Genomic DNA, 22,345 nt, shown 5'->3' with positions numbered 1-22,345 from the left:
TACGTTGACGTATTGGCCAGCAAACTCGCCTGATCTGAATGCGGTGAAAAACATCTGGGACGCTGACGGGAGCGAGCTTCGTGCCCACAAACCACCAGCCCGTAAATTGCGGGAATTGCGTGGACTGTGCGTTGACATCTGCTGTCATATACCTCCGCTAATCTTGGACTTGCCGAATCCATACCACGCAGAATAATTGTTTTACTGCGTTTCGAAGACGGACCAATACGCTATTGAACAGGTGATGTTAATATTTTGGCTCAAGTGTAGACGGCAGGTAAGTCAGTTCAGAGATCGGAGCAAGGAAAGACAAACAGTTTTCGACGGGATCGTGCCATCGAAGTAGAGTAGTGTCGAGATCTGAGGGCAGATTTATCTCTTTTACACACGCTCACATAAATGACGCTGTCACGGTGTCTCGTCACGTTAGCGGCGCCTAGGAGTGGGGAGGGTGATTGTATCGAGTGACGAGACAGCGAGAAATAACCGGGGAGTAGGCCAAGGGACGTGTGCTCGCCGCGTGATTCAGACTTCCTGCCCTCGGCTCGCGCCACGCGCCGCCACACTAACCGCAGGGTCGACCTCACCCACTCGCTGGCTACGCAGGAAAGCTGCGTCTCTTCAGGCACACCGCGATGTGTGAGAAATGACGCAGTCACATTTTCTGCATGCAGCACGACGCCGCATCATTCGCCCACGACCGCCAGATTTTGTCACGTATCTGCTTGGATATTACAGCTCTTGAAAATCATTTACCACGGAGAAAATGTGCAAAATAATGCTTGTGCCACGGTACCTGGCGCTAAAAGAATATCTGAACCCATACGATATCGACAGGCAACCAATGAAAAAGAAACGCGTAGAAACACTATTTTGGCATGTGGTGCTGGCAGAGGGCACTAAAGGATTGGTTCAAAGTTTCTCGCTGTGAACGGCGTAGGAACTGCGTATTAGGCGCTTACTACGAAATGCTGAGTACTCAACAACGGTCGCTGACTTGCTGAAAGAGTGGACTGTTGTTTATAACATCCTATCGGGTTTGTAAACGATCAGGAAGGCATCGACACGGACAAAACGTGAAAGTGCAAGTATTTCAACGAGGTAGTTTTGTGGACCGCGGAAGTTTGAACGGTCCTTCCGAAGAACTGACTGACATCTTTGATGTGAGACACCAAGCTGTATTATTAATGTTGGCGCCGGTCGCAGCTCACGTCAGGTCATCGACATTACTCAGCGAGCAAGCTTCCACATACACTAGACTTCATAATTTTGTCTAGGACACATCATTCCGCAATCACATTAAAAATGTTCCGCATCCCCCGGTTCTGACCAAGGTTTTCGGGAGGTTTCCTTTCGTTGTAAGGCAAATGGTGGAACTGGAAATCCCCTCCCAAATATTCCCGGCTGGGACCCATTGCCCCACGACCGGCTCGCCTGTTACGAGAGTCACTCCAGTAGCAATACACCGAATTTTTTAAAAAAATCTAACTTTTATCTATTCCTTCCGAGGTCGTAGAAACATTTTCCAACTTGTATTCATTTGTAATTCAAGCTGTCTGCGCAAGTCGCGCTGTCGTAGAACTTTGACAGGACGGCTTCTGAGCTAGATTGAAAAATGGTTCAAATGGCTCTGAGCACTATGGGACTTAACATCTGTGGTCATCAGTCCCCTAGAACTTAGAACTACTTAAACCTAACTAACCTAAGGACATCACACACATCCATGCCCAAGGCAGGATTCGAACCTGCGACCGTAGCAGTCTCGCGGTTCCGGACTGAGCGCCTAGAACCGCTAGACCACCGCGGCCGGCTTCTGAGGTAGAGGTTCGTCTAAATCAGTGTTCGGTTCCGAGAATGAGACAGTGACAGACATTCATAAGAGACTGACGAAGGTGTAGAGGGATGATGCTGTTGATCGCAGGGCAGTTACCCGTTGGGCAAGCAGATTATCTGGCGAAAGCTGGCACGCCAATACTCTGGACTTCTGGCGCAGCGGCAGACCGGGCCCTGCACAGACTCCTGACAGTCTGTAGCGGATCCACAGTCTGATTTCTGGTAAGAAACGCATAAACAGTGAACGAACTGTCAATTCGATCGGTAGTAGGACAAGCAAGTGTGTGCAGAATATTGAGAGAGTTAAAGATGAGAAAGATTTGGGTCAGATGGATGCCGAGAAATCACCACCGAGTCGCAAGACTTGGGTGGACAAGATTGAAACATCCACCCAACCTTCCTGACCTTGCACCATTTAATTACCACATCTTCGGAACGGGAATTGAAGATTATATGTCCCTTGTGGAGGCTGCTAAACAGTGCTAGTCGTGGCTTCTACCCTGCAGGACTTATTTTAACGGTGGCGTAAGGAAGTTGCGCGGAGATTATGGGGAAAAATTACATTTTATCTTCAAGAAAGTACCAACTTACTGTAAAAATATCAAAGATACGGTAAATGAATTGGCTATTAAGAAGACCTGCGTATTTATATATGTATGACCCTCGTATTTGGCTGAAAACTTCATGACTCTTCAGTGCATCATTTTCGAGCAGCTCACCGTACCTATGGGGGTACGGAATGGAAAGTGATAGAAAAATAAAAAACGAAAAGGTCCTCCTAGGAAGCTGCTCGTGCTAACCATCCTAGCTGCGCGCAGCAATGCATGTTTTTGTTATTCTAAACTTTGTGACGAAACATCTATTTTTGGAGTGGTTTTATATTACGCTTACACCTTCACTATTCATTACATTAGGTGTACCGTGATGGAAAACGTCGGCTAACACACTTCAGATTACCGATAGACCGATTTCTGAAAAGCAATATGCAGATAATGTATGTAAGTAAAGACACGAATTTTGAAATCGTTGAGCGCTACTGCGGATGTTTTACGCCACTAGAGATCCAAAGTGACCATAAATAGTGAAAGAGAGAAAGAGAAGTGGTCGAGCAAACATCCTCGATATTTGGCTACGTAAAGGGTCATCTCCAGTAGAAAAAAAGTGTAGTGATTGAAGAAAGAATAATTTTATTTAAGTTCAGGATAGAGAAAAACAACCTGATGAAAGGTCAGGGTAGGGAAGTGAACGTAGAATCGATCAAAATTTTCCGAATAATCGCAAATCGGAAACACGCCGTTTGGAAGCTACCTGTACATCCAGCACGCAGAAGCTCGTCCACTAAGGGTACCTATTTGGGTATGCCTAGCAGCGCGATTCTGTCTTAACAAATTAATGGCATTAGGGTACACTTAGCGCAGTTAATGTAATAGTCGAGCTTTACCAATAGACATCACAGAAAATTCACATCTAACATAACCAGTCACAGAAAGGATTTTACAGTTTGCCCAGTTTTCACTGTTCATCTAGAACCATGATCTTCAACTAAATTAATTAAAACCACACTCTTTAGCATAAGAGGTATTCGCTGGCGCAAGTTAGTTTAAATGCGTATACTTCCGCGTACTCGTCGCTGATTGGCGGGCGTTCTATGCCCTTAGCTCCACAACGACGCATTTCTGACCTACCGTTATTACGAAAAAGTTTCTCGATGCACGTCCCCTCCGCTGCTCTGATTAGCAGATTATTATTATACAGTATACGTCATATGAAATTAACTATCAATAATACCTGTATAGTAAACGCGGAAATTTAATAGAAGAAAAAATAAAGACCTATTATGTCAGGGCTTAAATTTATTACACGGACAGATTTCCAGAAATACAGATAAATCGTTTATTCTCTGCAACGTCTACGTCTACGACCGAGGTGTTTTTCGCAGGCCTAATATTTCGCTTTCATAAATGTAACATAAATGGTTAGTTGTTTCCTTCTTCCTGACGTCACTCCATTTCCATTGCATTTTCATCAAATAGTCTCTGCTGATCGTGTATCTCGAATTTGTTGGCGTCTCTGGACCTTTTCTTATGCCACAACACTATTTTAACTTATGGGGAGGACTTGGTGCACCTTCTGTATAGAAGCCGAATAGTTTATAGCCCGCCCAAGTCAAGTATGTTCCCAAAAGGAGAACGGTGCATTTTTGAGCTGATGGAGTTGAAATCTGATAGCGATGTAGTTCTTTCCTATTATTTTCTATTTCTCGGAAGTATCATACTGACGACCATAAGGCATGACATTCTGTGCTGAACCTTTTGTCTGCCTTGAATACACCTCTCCATTTACTTCCCCTTATTAAGATTTATTGAAGTAAATGCTTGCTAGTAGTTTATTATTATCGTCTGTGTATGTTACGACTTATTCAAGCAACCATGTCTCATTGAAAAATATATCCAATTACAGATCGCGCACTTTAACTTGCCCCTGAGCGGAGTGTGATAGGAGCTGTGGTGGTAAGTTGCTATGGGACCAAACTGCTGAGGTCATCGGTCTATAGGGTTACACACTAGTTAATCTAACTTAAACTAACTTACGCTAAGGACAGCACACACACCCATGCCCGAGGGAGGACTCGAACCTCCGACAGGGGCAGCCGCACGAACCGTGGCAAGGAGCCTATGACTGCGCAACAGTATCTTTCAAAGTAACGGTGGTCGGCTCGCAGTGCATTGACTGTTGGGAGAAGTTCTGTTAGGACAGCCAGATTATTCGTAGGCTGTTCGGGAAGTAAGATCCGATCGGGCGCGAAATGTAAACCATAGTTAAAATCCGATGAAACTTTGCACAGGTGTGTTGGACAGTGTCTCTAGTACGCCTGTCTATGGCGTCTTCTCAGTTCTAAGCGCACAGTGAGCACGTAAAGATGCCTACAAAATACTGTCTTCCGCGAAGTATGGTGGCCAGGTGAGAGATTTCGCCTGTTGTCCTGCAGCCCACATACATAACTGTCATAAGGTTCCTTCTTCGTAACAATTGAAGACAAATGTAAAAACTTAGAGATAAGTGTTGCGATCTGTTGAAGGGTACGGAAACTATCAAAATTGACACTGGTCTCACCACTAAGTGATATTTATATATTTAAGTGATATAATCACTTAGGGGTGAGACCAATCTCAATTTTGATAGTTTCCGTACTCAGCAACAGAACGCAACACTTATCTCTAAGTTTTTACATTTGAGGCTTAGCCCGTTTTTCCGCGCATGTATTCACTCCGGCGAGTTCTGCAGGGGCAACGAAGATGCCCCTGCAAAATTTTCAGTGGGAGGTGGTTGATCACCCACAATACACCCCGTAATTGGCTCCCCCTGAGTTTCATCTCTGGCTCAGATGAACAGCTGGCTACGAAAACATTTCGGCAAGGCAGCGAGCTATGGGCCAGCGTAGAGAATTGGCGAAAAGCGCAGGGGTACCGTTCTAAGACGAGGGTATTGGAAAGTTGGTACAACGCTACGACAGACGTCTAAATCGCAGCGGCGACTGTATAGAGAAGAAGCTGGAAGGTTTAGCTAACAGTCGCAAATAAAACATTTTTAATTTTCACAGTAATTTCCATTTCGCGGCCGATCGGACCTTACTTTCCGAAAAAAGAAACGAACATGTCATGGGTTAATATGTCGCAGAAGTGAAACATACTTTGACGGCGAATCACTAGTAAGACCAGGCACAGGCTTCTCGCTCGTTTTGGAAATAATATTAATAATCACTACGAACAACAGTGCACGCGAATCAACACTAGATTCACTAGGGCACTTACTGCTGCGACACACAGTGCTGTTACGTACCTATGGTTGACAAGGAGCATAGCATTCTGGAGTGATACGAAGTCGGCCGATCAGAAAGGCCAAGTAGAAGTGTGTGAACTGTACGACAGAATAAATTAAAAAAAACAATTGTCTGTTCCTTTTCACCGCGATACGCAACATTGCCACCCTCATGACTGTTAACAAAGGCTGCGAGCTCTGTTCTGTGTTTGTGTGTTAGTGGATTAGATTTTTATTTTGTGAAGAGGCGGACAATCAGTTAGAATTAACACAGACGGGTTGGGATGAAACTGCGTAACAACGAAACCCACGCTGGCCAGTGTTCCAGATGAACAGAATGCCCAGATTCGACCCAATTCCGACGCACCTCCTAGTCTCGAAAGCTAGTGCTCGGTATGCTACATGATGCAAGTAAATCCATTGGTCAATATGTCTCACAGTAACAGAAAACATTCAAAATCTAGGCAATGTCGAAGGGGCCATTTTTTATTAAGAAGACAGAAGGACACGCGTCTGAAATAAACGCTGGGTTTAAAAATCGATCCTTCAGTATCGATAACGAATTCTTTGAAACATAGTAAATCGATGTAAAAGATACAACACCGATACTCGATAATGGCACACAGGCTACTTGTTACAACTGTAAATAAGTTTTTCGTGACTTAAATGAATCTTTTTGGGAATATGTCTCACAACGACACCAATAAAGCACTTTTGCTAGTTGTCAAACGTGGCCATGCACACCATTAATCAACCACACCGCTTAAACCTCAGAGATGACAACCTTTCACGGTTCATTCTGTTCATGCTTTAGTGGTCTGTGTCTCTGTCGTTTGAGTCTTGTTTTTCTTTCTTTTTTTTTTTCTTCATTGCTAAAATGATATTTCGACTTACATAAATACATCCTCCATTTATGATAAGTAAGATAACATTTGATCCAGTAAATATAGGTACTTACATAAAGGAAACCCACATATCCAGAATTAAGTTTCTTCTTTGTATTCTGTCAGTTGTCGAATAATTGAAGGAGTCAGCGAAAAAAAAGTGCTAAACCTCAATATCGCAACGTTGAGTCTAGTCACGTTAAATGTAGTGTCTTCGAATGCGTCGCATACCGGTAAACAAGTACTTCTAAATTGTTGATGGTGTACAGCAACCAGCTAAAAATTGGTTTCTGATTATTTTATTCAAAAAGATCCATTACCCGTTTCGAATTTACACAATTCATCACAAGACGGATTTCAAGCTCTTGTCAAAACATATGATGCACTGGTTTACTGCTGACTTGCCGTGGAATGTCCATGTGGTGCATCTATTTTTGGGGTTTTCTTCCAACGAAATATATTCGCAAAGATGTTTGTATCTTCATCATCACATTCGTCAGTTTGCATTATACAATACTTTCGTTTGGTCAAAAAACGATTTTCCAATGTGACCACTTTTTTTATTCGCAAAACACTATTTTTTTATATGTTGTGAATGAAAGCATGTGGTGCACATTGGGAATTCGTTTCGTGGCCAAACGAAAGTGTTGTATAATGCAAAATGACGAATGTGCTGATGAAAACATCTTTGCGAAGCCGGCCGCTGTGGCTGAGCGGTTCTAGGCGCTTCAGTCGGGAACCGCGCTGCTGCTACGATCGCAGGTTCGAATCCTGCATCGGGCATGGATGTGTGTGATGTCCTTAGGTTAGTTAGGTTTAAGTAGTTCTAAGTCTAGGGGACAGATGACCTCCGATGTTAAGTCGCATCGTGCTTAGAGCCATTTGAACCATCTTTGCGAATATAATTCATTGGAAGAAACTCGCGAGACCAGATGCTCCACATGGATATATCACGGCAAGTCACCAGTAAACCAATGTATCTTTTGTTTTGAAAAAACCGTGAAAGCCGTCTGGTGATGAATTGTGTACATTCGAAACCGGTAACGGTGCTTTTTGAGAAAAATAACCGAAAACGAATTTGTGGCTGGTTCCTACCGGCAAGAAATTTATTTCATACAACAGCCACTGTCTCCGACCATGTTTTTATTTGGCAAAATTGCAACAAGTAGTTCTATTTGTACCGCCAGAAATTTGTACTATGTAAATTGTTTTGTCTTATTGCGTTCGTATTAAAATGGCTCTAAGCACCATGGGACTTAACATCTGAGGTCATCAGTCCCCTAGACTAGGAACTACTTAAACCTAACTAACCTAAGGACATCACACATATCCATGCCCGAGGCAAGATTCGAACCTGCGACCGCAGCAGTAGCTCTTTTGCGGACTGAAGCGCCTAGAACCGCTCAGCCACCGCGGCCGGCTGCGTTTGTATTCTTGTATTTGAATTTAACGAGCTTATAATGTGCTCTCGTGTGTTTCCCCTTTCTTCCGCTGACCCTTCAGTTTTATTCTTTTCGTATGTTAGTTTGGAGGTACTGCCACGCGGGGTAGCCGCACGGCCATAGGCGCCTTGCCACGGTTCGCGCGGCTGCCCACGTCGGAGGTTCGAGTCCTCCCTTGGGCATGGGTGTGTATTGTCCTTAGCGTAAGTTAGTTTAAGTAAGATTAAGTAGTGTGTAAGCCTAGGGACCGATGACCTCAACAGTTTGGTCCCACAAGAACTTACCACCAATTTGCTTGCTTTGAAAGATAATTATTACAAATAACAAACAATTTCAAACAGTTTTCACGCGGTCAGTTTTAACATTAAGGATGATTATGAATTGATACAGCACTGTAGGGACATCACATTCGCCTACGAGCTACGTCAGAGGTTATTTTATTTTTTAACCCTTACGTTGTTTGGAAGCGTACTCCAAGAAGTGGAGGGGAATTCCGTGATACGTTCAAGTGGAGTGAGTAGTAAGAATCACTTTTTACGTGAATCGCTATATGAACTTCCAACAGGTAATTAAAAAAAATCATTACTGTCTCTAAACAAAAAAGTTGTGGGATATGTAACGTTAATTATCCCTTTTTTGGGTCATCACCCCTCTGGTTTGTTGCGACTTGCAACAACTCCCTCTCCTACTTTATTTATTAATAAATTAATACTATATGAGACATATTTTTATGCTCATTTTTAAACCATTCTGTACAATCATCATGGGGTAACATTGATGTTAGATACATCTACACTACTGGCCATTAAAATTGCTACACCAAGAAGAAATGCAGATGATAAACGGGAATTCTTTGACAAATATATTATACTAGAACGACATGTGATTACATTTTCACGCAATTTGAGTGCATAGATCCTGTAGATTCTGAGAAATCAGTACCCAGAGCAACCACCTCTGGCTGTAATAACGGCCTTGATAAGACTGGGCATTGAGTCAAACAGAGCTTGGATGGCGTGTACAGGTACAGCTGCCCATGCAGCTTCAACATGATACCACAGTTCATCAAGAGTAGTGACTGGCGTATTGTGACGGGCCAGTTGCTCGCCCACCATTGACCAGACGTTTTCAATTGGTAAGAGATCTGGAGAATGTGCTCGCCAGGGCAGCAGTCGAACATTTTCTGTATCCAGAAAGGCCCGTACAGGACCTGCAGCATGCGGTCGTGCATTATCCTGCCGAAATGTAGCGTTTCGCAGGAATCGAATGAAGGTTAGAGCCACTGGTCGCAACTCATCTGAAATGTAACGTCCACTGTTCAAAGTGCCGTCAATGCGAACAAGAGGTGACCGAGACGTGTAACCAATGGCACCCCATACCACCACGCCGAGTGATACGCCAGTATGGCGATGACGAATACACGCTTCCAATGTGCGTTCACCGCGATGTCGCCAAACACGGATGCCACAATCATGATGCTGTAAACAGAACCTGGATTCATCCGAAAAAATGACGTTTTGTCATTCGTGCAGCCAGGTTCGTCGTTGAGTACACCATCGCAGGCGCTTCTGTCTTTGATGCAACGTCAAGGGTAACCGCAGCCATGGTATCCGAGCTGATAGTCCACGCTGCTGCAAACGTCGTCCAACTGTTCGTGCAGATGGTTGTTGTCTTGCAAACGTCCCCATCTGTTGACTCAGGGATCGAGACGTGGCTACACAATCCGCTACAGCCATGCGGATAAGATGCCTGTCATCTCGACTGCTAGTGATACGAGGCCGTTGGGATCCAGCACGGCGTTGCATACTACCCTCCTGAACCCACCGATTCCATATTCTGCTAACAGTCGACCAACGCGAGCAGTAATGTCGCTATACGATAAACCGCAATCGCGATAGGCTATAATCCGACCTTTATCAAAGTCGGAAACGTGATGGTACCCATTTCCCCTCCTTACACGAGGCGTACAACAATGTTTCACCAGGCAACGCCGGTCAACTGTCGTTTGTGTATGAGAAATCTGTTTGAAACGTTCCTCATGTCAGCACGTTGTAGGCGTCGCCAGGGGCGCCAACCTTGTGTGAATGCTCTGAAAAGCTAATCATTTGCATATCAGAGCATCTTCTTCCTGTCGGTTAAATTTCGCGTGTGTAGCACGTCATCTTCGTGGTGTAGCAATTTTAATGGCCAGTAGTGTATGATTTTGTGTTGATTATTATCAGCTATCAGTGCTTAAACGTTGACGATGAAATCGAAATCATGACGTTCTTCCAACATCACTCATTGCTAGCCGTAGAGAGATGTGTGAGCATGTGGTGGGTCTACTCACCGAGGCTGTTGTCGAGGGGGTGCGGGTGCAGCAGCTGGCCGCCGCTCTGCGTCTGCACCACCGTCTGCGTCTGCCGCACCGCCGCCATCTGTAGGGCAAAGCAGCAACCATCACACACACCGCTGCACACAAAGCAGGCAGAGAGCTTACAAAGCTAGCAACAGCTTAAGCTTCGCGTCTGAGGTTCTGGAGCACCCGTGCACGAAAACTCCTCCCAGACACCTCCGACTTCTTGCAGAAATACATTTGACTGTCGATAGTTCGAAATTCGAGTGATCGAAGAAAAAGTTCGAATAACTGATAATTCGATCTAACGAAAGTTTGACCGATCGTGATGGAATTAAGAATCCTATCGAAATAAGGATATCCCCAACAAAAGTGAAGTTAAAAATGTGACTTTAGTTTAATTTCAATACTAGGCCCTATTCTCATTTATTTACAGAACGAAGCAGAAAGAAAAATTCAAATTGATTAACTTTTTAAACGTACGGCATATAGAAATTTTCTAAAACACAAAAGACACTTCAGGTTTACCATTTAAAGATATCAGTGTCCTTTTTCTGCTTCTGTCACCTCCAGCGTACCTGGTCAAGCGAATTTTCTATTGTGACCGTCGCCGTCTACTTCTGTCCTAATGATGTTAATTACGAAGCATTTCCAATGACATCTTTGCCTCGTTTATATTCACAAATGGAAATGGCTCTCTCCTTCTTCTGCTACGTCATTGCCTTTGTTCTTGTCTCCCGCAACTGCCGGATTTGCCGCCGCAGACTTCCACCGTGATCATTAAAATGCACATCATCAAAAGTCATGTTTTGCTCTTGCCAGGATGAAGACCCCCAGATTTTCGAGTCAGTTTATCTGCCCTACATCTATATCTACATACATACACCGCAAACCGCCATACGGTCCATGGTGACGAGTACCTTCTACCACTACTAGTCCTACCGTTTCCTGTTCCTCGCAAATGGAACTTGTCCCACGCATGTTCTATGAGTGACAGATTTGGGGTTTCAGTCCGGAACCGCGCGACCGCTACGGTCGCAGGTACGAATCCTGCCTGGAGCATGGATGTGTGTGATGTCCTTAGGTTAGTTAGGTTTAAGTGGTTCTAAGTTCTAGGGGACTCATGGCCTCAGATGTTAAGTCCCATAGTGCTCAGAGCCATTTGAACCATTTGAACAGATTTAGGGATCTTGCTGGCCGTGGGAGTACCTCAACGTCACACGGACAGTTCATAGAGACAAGTGCAATGCGTGAACGAGCCTCGTTCTCTTGAAAAATGCCACCACGATACGGTCACGTGAAAGGTAATATATGAGAATGCAGAAGAACGTACCGTTCTGCCGCCAGAATACCCTCAATCACCAACACCCGTAACCTAAAGTCATACGGGGTGGCTCCCGACACGCCAGCAGTAAGACCACTGAATCTCTCCAAAACATTCAACGAATGGGGCCTCTCCTCAGGTTGCCGCCATACTCATCGACAGTGACCATCCGGGGTAGTGCAGAACCAGCCACGGCACCATTCCAAACGCAGCCGTTTTTGTTGTGGTGTTAATGGCAGCCTACGCACGGTATGGTAATTCCCTTGTCCAGCCGTTGCTAGTCTCTGACCAGTGATGTGGGATGACGCAGTGTGTTGCGAAAAGTACATTATTTGTTCTCGGGTGATAGTCGCAAATGTGAAGGCTGTACAATGTGCTCGGTGCCCAATACAGCGTTCCTTGCCTGTGGTAGTCGTTGTTGACCGTGGCCGTGCGGTTCTGGGCGCTTCAGTCTGGAACCGCGCTGCTGCTACGGTCGCAGGTTCGAATCCTGCCTCGGGCATGGATGTGTGTGATGTCCTTAGGTTAATTAGGTTTAAGTAGTTCTTAGTTCTAGGGGACTGATGACCTCAGATGTTAAGTCCCATAGTGCTTCGACCCCTTTGAAACCCCCCCCCCCCCCTCCCCTCCCCCCACCACCGTTGTTGACCGGCAACATGTGTGCCTACCTTCACGTTCTCGTGTAGTACGACATCGGGACACTTTCACATCCGAATGTCTCATCTGTATAATACGCGATTCGACCAGCCGGTCAAATGGGGGCCCACATTGAGACGTCTGTCAAACTCTTTCACGTGCTGATAACACTGTCTCACACGAGTATACGGCATCCCCGTGTATTTCACAGCGATCACTCGACATCTGACGCTGTTCACGCTCCTTATACGCCCTGAGCCCTGGTAACAACACAGACACGAACAACGCTAACGTATTCTGATGACCGTCCTACCTGTCACAAAAAGTTACAACTATAATCATCTATATAGACCGATGGCGTGCGCACGTAAAAAGTTACATTGACACCCCACCATGTCTTCTGGGTACCTCATTTCTTTTTGTTTCTTTGGTGGCAGTGTTGATTATATTTCACTGCCTGCGTTGAAATTGGCGCTCGTCACTTTGAACATTTGCTAACAGTCCAAGTTTTGTTATAAAGTAGAAAGGTTTTTGTGTAAATGAAAAACTAAATATTTATCTCCATTCCTTACTTCGTTATTTCAAAGGACTGTGCGCAGGATCCGCAACTTTGTGTATAATTTTAATCCCAATGTTTGCCAAACCCTGGATGTTATTAGTCTGCGTATTTTGTTGAATACTGAAGCGAACCCCTTGAGTATGAGACAACGTTAACGGGAAGACCTCTTTGCAAGATATGGCAATATTTGTGGTGTAAATAAGGATAAATCAGTATATTGTATTTGTATATTTTGACAATGATATCCAAGTCTAATTATCTTTAAATCACTTTCATTTACGTACTTGTACTTAATTATGCACTTAAGTATTGGACATTTGTTCGGGCTTTCAAACGTCATCAATCTCATGAGTATTTTATGAGTCTGTAGTTGTTTTAGGAGAGCTAGGAATTAAAGAACGTGTCTATGTAGGTTGTGAGAATCAAGCAAAAGATACATGCATAGTCATTAGTTCAAACACAAGAGCTGTAGACAGTTCAGACAACGAGCAACTGCAAACGTGCGTAGAGTTCAACCCAGGATCAGGAACTCTACTCCATGACTGGTAATGAACATTTCATCCATTAACAATATCCCAGCGCTTTCCTCTAAGATGTTTTAGTTTGGACGGTTGGGTAAATTCATTGTGTCGGTAATTTTCGCTTTGTTTCTGGAACGGCTCTTTATATACTTTGATCTTTTCGATCTTTATTCAGATACCTGTTATCAACTATATCTTCTCAGATTTGTTTTTCCGGCAATGTTGCTGAATTACTCTGTGTTACTTTGATGGTTGCATAATACAGGCCTCTTTTTTTTACTGCTGTGAGGGTATTTTCAGAGAAATACATTGGATAAACCAGAAGAGTCCGTGAACGACCTCCACAATTTTTTCTATGGAGTAAACGAACGGAAATCACTGGCGCAAGAACAGACTTTCAGAGCGTCACAAAAATGAATTTGTGCAGTTACATTTTCATGCACAATGCATCGTTTGACCGCTCGATTCATGGTCACTTACAACACACATTTTCGAGGAAAATGCGTTGACGTTAACAACAATGAGGGATCAATTTACAAAAAGAGAAAATCACTAGCTGTGTAGATAGTATCTGCAAGAAGGCTCAGGACAACCACATTGTTGAGGGTAAAAAAAAAAAAATGTGGTAGTAGTAGTGAAGGGTCTAACGTGTATCTCGCCAAAAGCAAGCGTCGAAATATCGTGCCACTTACATCTGACGAGATACCCGAGAATTCTTCCTTTAATACATCATCCAGGAAGACTGCAATCTGCGGTACTGTATGGAGGAAGGCACTATTGACACGAGTAGTTCCCAGAAACGCCGTGGGCGGCGCCTCTGCTGCGGCCGCCTGTGATGTCGCCTCCGCTCCAAGAAATTATTTAACATTTAAGCCTTTCAGCCAGTCAGAACCAGGAGCAGATTGTTGGCATCCTCATTCGGCAGTTCCATCTGCCACTTACAGCGAATATGTAAGGTGCTGATTCTGGCAGGAACTTTACAAGTTATTCTGCAGTGAGTTTTGGAAAACACAGCCAGTGATGAGGACACTACTGTCCTTGAAATCCTCCCGCTCGGATCAGACCACCACCGATGCTTCATAAATGTGTGACCACGAATGAAATGTTTAAACGGGATACTGCACGTGAAAATGTAACTGAACAAGAATGGTCCATCATTTTAGGACGAACGAAAAGTTCGTCCTCCTCTTGCCCCCATCCCCCTTCCCTTGCAGTCGGAAACCGACCGTGTGACGGCAACAGGGAACGGCGCTCATCGGAGACCAGCATGTAGATGACAATGGCTTTCGTCCTTGGTGTTGGAGTTATGAGCAGCCTCTCTGTGAGTAGAGGCGATTTTAGCCGCGGGCACAGGGAATTGCACGCGGTTGCAGCGGAGCTGCAGTGTGCGGTACTGTATGGTGCCGTGGCTGGCTAGTGGCTACCCTCCAAGGTGAGCCGGCCTCTGCCTGCACTCTGCAACTCCATTCAGCAGACCGGTTGCTCTTCCCGCGCCTACAGGTCACGCCGCGCAACCTGCAAGGCTGCCCACCTGGCCGCAGGGGCTTACTGCGCTCTAGAAGCTCAACCACAAGTCCCACCGACAAACTTTCACATGTGCCAGCATGGACCGCAAAAAGAAACAAAAAAATGTCGAGCCAACTTGCGCTCTAAAATTCATGATGTGATTCTTGAGTTTCTGCCGGCGTATTTGGTAATCAAAATATCCACGGGTGTACTGCCGGTCTACAGTGTCCAACGGGCACAATATTTCGGCGATCATACATGTCGCCATCATCAGGTGAACTGACGGACTGAGCTCCTGTGAACGTGCCGGCACGGAGATCCGTACGCTATGGATGCTCAGAGGGAACTGGGTTCGGTCGCGGCGGCCGTAGCGTACGGATCTCCGTGCCGGCACGTTCACAGGAGCTCAGTCCGTCAGTTCACCTGATGATGGCGACATGTATGATCGCCGAAATATTGTGCCCGTTGGACACTGAAGACCGGCAGTACACCCGTGGATATTTTGATTATAAAATTCATTTTCGATAATGTGAAACACATCTCTTCTAGTGCAAGCTCTTTGCTTTCGCTGTTTTGGGAGGTGATAGTAGGGACCAAAACAAGAAAGAAATGCCCACTAAACATGCGCTCTAAAATTCATGTCTTAAAAGCTGCGAGCACTTGTTCAGTAGGAGACATGGTTTTCACAGTAGCGAAGGTGAACAAGTGCTCTTAGCCCCTAGGTCGTGCACTTTAGAGTCCACGTTAACCAGACTTTTTTTCTTGTTTCAGTCGGTACTACCACCTCCGAAAGTTTGTCGGGTCAGTTCTGTTTCATCCTGTAGACAAGGCTATATAGGATGATAACAATCTATTTCGCATTTTCTTTTTCTTGCCAATGTCCATAATAAATACACACTCTTTCTTGCACAAGATGCTGCGCTGTACCGGATCTTAGTTGGATGTGCTACATTTAGCATTATAACCATTTAACTTGCGATAGTGTAATTTAATTTTTTATTGTATTTCACATTGTCCATTGTGTACAGTGTAATTTCAACGTTACGAAGCAAGTTTGATGCACAGCACTATATGCAAGTGATTATATGTTTGCCTGTAATGTTTGGTTACATTATAACTAGCGTCTCTTTCAGACACTAGTCAGTTGTTTCCTGTAAATGACCTAATAAGCCGAAAACTAGTTTGAAAAAAAATCACTACAACGAAAACAGTGTACTTGTTATTCAACCTTAAACAATACATTATTCATGAGATACAGAACCATCAACTCAGCAAGAGGACCAGAAGAAACCTTAAGGGAGCTGCATTCGTCAAGAAAAATGCTCCATTTAGACGATAGAAACAGAAAATGGCACAGTTACAAGCAATACAAAACCAAAACATTCGTAGAGATCAAACAGAACTATGAGTGGCTCAGCACTCAATAAATAAATCTTCATTCGGCTTAGGTAGGCATTTGCCATTCATGTATCTGTGCCAACAGAAACACTGCAGAACTGAACTAAAGATGCTGGGACCGAAGATAATTTTTTTAAAAAAATTCGGACCACGATAATCTTACAATTCTTGTTAGTCTGTTTTCTTGTTTAAGAAGAAGTATTTCATTAATAGAGTGTGTCTGACGCAGTGTTCATCTGACCATTCGCCGTTCCTAGTCTTGGAATGTCCCAAACGTCACTACATTTTTTCTCTACGTGTTTCAGTTGTTTGTATCCTCTGATTGAATAAGCATTTCCTCTACATCTTTTTTCGCGTTCATGTACTACGGTATTCTTGTTTTCGATTTCGAGTCAAATATGCCAAAGATATATTTCCCCATTCGGTGCGATCCATTTCTGTTGTTTGTCCGTTTGCGCGTTGTGTCGGCTATTTTTTCTTGTTTAGGAAATATGTTTATTGTTTGCACATTTTAATGTAGCTCCCGATTTTATAATCTGGAGTATTGTGTAACTACTGCCTCTGTATTTATGATGAAATTGATAACTTTAAAAAGGTTAAAATACAGGATTGAAATATGTAAAATACTGAAAGTTACGATGATACGATTGCTGTGCACTGTTGTTGAATAAGCAACTTCTCCTGGTAAAACGCAGGTAGGTGGATGAATGTGTACATGGGAAGTGCGTGAATATGAGTAATAGGAACTGATGGATTTAGTGAGAGAGTTGAAATTAGAGGTGAGTGTTACGAGGTTGGCTTGAGAGTGGAAGATGAAGTGGTGTGTAAAAGAGTCTCGATTAATGGAGGCCACAAGAAATGGTGAGACTGTAGCTGTTGAAGGGACGGGTTTTTGTATTAAAGGGCAACATTTTTTTGCTGGGTGTGGCGTCTGTGGAGGTGTAAGGTAGGAGGTTATATGGTGGCAGAACCACTGTGTGAGATGTGGAGGTACGACGAGGTTTTTGCTGGCCAAGCTTACGGAATATGTAGGGTATGTGATTTAACACTGTTAAACTTGCTGCTCTTTCCATTATTACGAGATAGATTACGACCACTCGGACTACACCAAATCGACTATTTCAGATGAAACTGCTTTGTTCGTCATAACATAAAATTCTACGCAATAAAAGTTGGTTCTTATGTAACACAACAAATAGGTTCGACTAGTATACAAAATTGCTTCAAACTATCCGTCCACCTTTACACTAACGCTGCCGGAAAAAAATGCAACACCCTCAAGGACTATGTTCAGCGGCACCTGGGTGTAACATGAGCATAATCAGGGGTTGCAATGTTAGTAATTCATCTGCCACGTTCATTGGCGATAAGGTGCTGCTCAGGAGACCTGTCTGTGCGTCCTCTGTTTTCAACTACATCTGCAGCTACATGATTTCTCTGAAATTCACAATTAAATGTCTGGCAGAGGCTTCATCGAACCACCTTTAAGCTACTTCTCTAGCGTTCCACTCTCGAAAAGCCCACTGGAAAAACAAACACTTAAATCTTTCCGTGCCTGCTCTGATTTCTCTTGCATTTGATAATCATTTCACCCTATGTAGGTGGGGGCCAACAAAATATTTTCACATCCTGAGGAGAAAATTGATGATGGAAGTTTCATGAGAAGGTCCTTTTGCAGTGAAAGACGCCTTTGTTTTAGAGGATGTCAGCCCAATTCGTGTATCATGTCCATGGCATTCTCTTTCTCTCGTTCTCGATAATACAAAACGAGCTGCCTTTCCTTCAACTTTTTCGATTTCGTTGGTCCATCCTACCTGATGCGGACCCCCCAACGCACAGCAATACTCCAGAAGATAGCGGACAAGAGTAGTGTAAGAGGTTTCTTTAGTAGGCTTGTTACATTATCTTTGATGTGCTTTTCCCACAACTTTATAGATGTGATCCAATGTAAGATATTCGTACTTGTAATTTTGACTATACAGGCAGTAACTGTGTTGAGTTTAAAGGTGAACTGTGTTTGCAACATTCATTCTAGGTTAAAGTCAAGCCCAAAGGGGGAGTACGTGCTCCTACTACGAGTACGTGCTCCTACTGAACAGCTTCAGCCACTTGGACGGGGTCGCTTTGTGGGCCGGAGGGAACCTGGACGGATGTAGCGAGGGACTGCTGCACATGGTTGGCCCAATGTAGCAGTAGTGCGTCGCTGCTTTCAAATATGGTCTGTGGAGACTTGCCGCACCTTTACACAAGGGTTCTGGACGTCCGCGTGGCAGAGGCCGACGCCAAGGTCGACGCTCTGTGCGAGCAGCGGTGGCCTATCGAACATCGTTCGAGGACGAAAGCCAGTCACATGCTACATTTCCTGTGTCATCAGCGACTATTGGAAACCGGCTGATTGCTGCAGGCCAGGCTACTACTGATACCAGGAAACTGCCAAACGCGGCTGCTCTACTGTCGCGAAAGAGCTGAGTGAAGAGTGTAATGGTACACTCTTAAGAGATGAGAGTAGGTTCTCTGTGTGTCCCCGTGCTACTGACATTTCTTCGACAGGAAGGTGATGTGCTTTTTCAGAAGGACGGCATCTATGACGCAACTTGCTCTACGGGTTCTACAGCATCTGCTCTGACCAGCAAGTACGCCATATCTCTCGCCAATTGAACACGTATAGGACATGATGAAGCGGTTACGTATTCGTTCAAAGTCTACAAGAAGCATTGCCGAACCAAAAGGTGCAAGGCGCTTGGGACAGTTCATTGGAGGATGCCGTTCGGCACCTTTGTGATCGTTTGCGTGCAACAATACACGCCTGCGTTGCCACTAGCGGGGTACACTGTTTACAGATGCGATATTTTTGGCACCTTTTGCTGTGACATATGAGTTTCATATGGCCTGTATCTACACTACTGGCCATTAAAATCGCTACACCAAGAAGAAATGCAGATGATAAACGGGTATTCAATGGACAAATATATTATAATAGAACTGACATGTGATTACATTTTCACGCGATTTGGGTGCATAGATCCTGAGAAATCACTACCCATAACAACCACCTCTGGCCGTAATAACGGCCTTGATACGCCTGGGCATTGAGTCAAACAGAGCTTGGATAGCGTGTACAGGTACAGCTGCCCATGCAGATTCAACACGATACCACAGTTCATCAAGAGTAGTGACTGGCGTATTGTGACGGGCCAGTTGCACGACCACCATTGAGCAGACGTTTTCAGTTGGTGAGAGATCTGGAGAATGTGCTGGCCAGGGCAGCAGTCGAACATTTTCTGTATCCAGAAAGGCCCCTACAGGACCTGCAACATGCGGTCGTGCATTATCCTGCTGAAATGTACGGTTTCGCAGGCTTCGAATGAAGGGTAGAGCCACGGGTCGTAACACATCTGAAATGTAACGTCCACTGTTCAAAGTGCCGTCAGTGCGAACAAGAGGTGACCGAGGCGTGTAACCAATGGCACTCCATACCATCACGCCGGGTGATACGCCAATATGGCGATGACGAATGCACGCTTCCAATGTGCGTTCACCGCGATGTCGCCAACACGGATGTGACCATCGTGATGTTGTAAACAGAACCTGGATTCGTCCGAAAAAATGACGTTTTGCCATTCGTGCACCCAGGTTCGTCGTTGAGTACACCATCGCAGGCGCTCCTGTCTGTGATACAGCGTCAAGGGTAACTGCAGCCATGATCTCCGCGCTGATAGTCCGTGCTGATGCAAACGTCGTCGAACTGTTCGTGCAGATGGTTGTTGACTTGCAAACGTCCCCATCTGTTGACTCAGGGATCGAGACGTGGCTGCACGATCCGTTATAGCCATGCGGATTAGATGCCTGTCATCTCGACTGCTAGTGATATGAGGCCGTTGGGATCCAGCACGGCGTTCCGTATTACCCTCCTAAACCCACCGATTCTATATTTTGCCAACAGTCATTGGATCTCGACCAACGCGAGCAGCAATGTCGCGATACGATAAACCGCAATCGCGATAGGCTACAATCCGACCTTTATCAAAGTCGGAAACGTGATGGTACGCATTTCTCCTCCTTACACGAGGCATCACAACACTGTTTCAGCAGGCAACGCCGGTGAACTGTCACCACTGGAGCCAACCTTGTGTGAATGCTCTGAAAAGCTAATCATTTGCATATCACATCCTGTCGGTTAAATTTCGCGTGTGTATCACGTCATCTTCGTGGTATAGCAATTTTAATGGCCAATAGTGTATTATCATATACTCCTAGAGTGATGAACTGTTAATATAATGGTCTTTCCTTTGAAGGTGTTGCATTTTTCACCGACAGTGTATTTAAATCACTATTGGCATGTGAAAAGAACCGGCAGCTTGAGAGGGACTCCCAATGTCATTAAGAGGCATGGAATTACCTGTATAACTTAAAATTACTTGAAAGACACATCGAAAAAGTCGCTTAGGGCTTGTTTGACGCCATGAGAATGACGTCACAAGACACTACAATGCGGAATTTGAGGCCGAAAGTGCAGTATTCAAGAGTGTGAAGGAAATGATGAAATTTGAGCGGAGCTGAAATTAATGTAAGACAGTCCAGTGCATGTTTATAAAATAATGGACACATAAGATGGTACGAACGTACTTGTTGTACTTGGTGCAAGAAGGCTGCCGTTTCCAGTTTAGTGAGAAAGGGTTCCCAGAGAACCCAAGGACGAGCGCCAAGTGCAACGTCGCACGTTTCACCGCCGTTGCCAGACGAGATCGCAGCATTATTCGCCCGTTTCTGCGACAAAGTATCTGCAAGGTGAGGCGCTCGCCTCACGGTAAGGAGTCGCAGCTTGCGGCACGGCCTGGGTTTCTTCGGTCGAAGTCTGTGTGAGGGTCGTCTACGATGCCAACGCAGCGCCGAAGCGAGAGCCGGGCTCGGAACACTCAGCTCGCGTGAGCGCCCATCAGTCCGGTGGAGTTAGCAGAGCTGTTTAAAGCCCGAGCGGAAAGATTCTTCGTGCCTCGTCTCCAATGTGTATTCGCAGCGGACCAACTGCCGTGCGCAGTAGAGTTCGCTTTATTTCTGAGCATATGTCAACGCTCTTCAGAGACAGTGCTTAGCGGTTTACTGAGACATACCTCATCCTCATCTCCTGCTTCGCCTTTTCCCTCGTCTTGTTCTTCCCCTTCTGTCCGTCGTACCTTCTTTATAGATTTTGTTCTTGACTGCTATGTTCTCAAATAACAAGTTATTTTTTGCTATTCCAGTAAGTCCACTTTATCCGCTGCTGACTAGTTACTTTTAATCGGAAAGAAAACACATCCCTACCATAGGCACAGAAAAATTCAGTTTATTTAATATTTCAAAATAATTTCCTTTAAACTACGTGTGTCGCAAAGCCACCGAAACATAGATATTTTTGAAAGTGTCCTTTCAAAGTTTGACACTTTTTCCATTCTAATCGGCCAGCTGCATACATCTGTTATGTTTTTAATCTTATTTGTATTATTAATCTTTCTTCTGTTCCGATGTACAGATGTCACATCACACTTTTTATCCGTAGGTAAATTCAGCAGCTGTAACTGGGTTTTAACATATTGTTGGTTATATCTCTGTAGTAACTACTAGCGAATGTATCAAGTATATTATTTACTAGTGTAGCCCACGATAATATTTTCATCTACCATACGGTATTTCATCTCACTCATTTATCGAGTACAAAGTTCCTACGAAACTTGCAGATACACGTTGTGTTTTTTAGGTTTAACTGTTGCACGCATGTAGTGCGGAACCTATATTGGAGTTTTGATAGTTAAATTTCATACAAGCAAGTGTGTACGAGATAAATGGCTCTGAGCACTATGAGACTTAACATCTATGGTCATCAGTCCCCTAGAACTTAGAACTACTTAAACCTAACTAACCTAAGGACAACGCACAGCACCCAGTCATCACGAGGCAGAGATGTATGAGATAATACGCGAACCTCCGGACATGTTCTATTTTCAGACCTGTGCACCGGGCAAAGTTGAAACATCAAAATGTCTCTCAATCTGTTACAATAAGCTAGGATGAAAATTGAAACTAAAGATTTTAAGTTCTTAGTGTTTGATCA

At 44.4% G+C, this 22,345-nt stretch overlaps 1 protein-coding gene across 2 annotated transcripts in view; it reads right to left on the bottom strand.

Moving 5' to 3' along the window:
* LOC124600066 (extensin) overlaps positions 1-22,345 on the bottom strand; it is a 356,254-nt gene that overhangs the window by 121,402 nt on the left and 212,507 nt on the right. For both annotated transcript variants that reach the window (XM_047136131.1, XM_047136130.1), the window contains exon 2: positions 10,308-10,395. In XM_047136131.1, coding sequence (XP_046992087.1) covers positions 10,308-10,395 — 88 coding nt within the window. The remainder of the gene's footprint in view (positions 1-10,307; positions 10,396-22,345) is intronic.

The sequence above is a fragment of the Schistocerca americana genome, chromosome 1 (assembly GCF_021461395.2).
Source record: "Schistocerca americana isolate TAMUIC-IGC-003095 chromosome 1, iqSchAmer2.1, whole genome shotgun sequence".
Lineage (NCBI taxonomy): Eukaryota > Metazoa > Arthropoda > Insecta > Orthoptera > Acrididae > Schistocerca > Schistocerca americana.
This window is presented reverse-complemented; position numbering and strand designations above follow the sequence as displayed.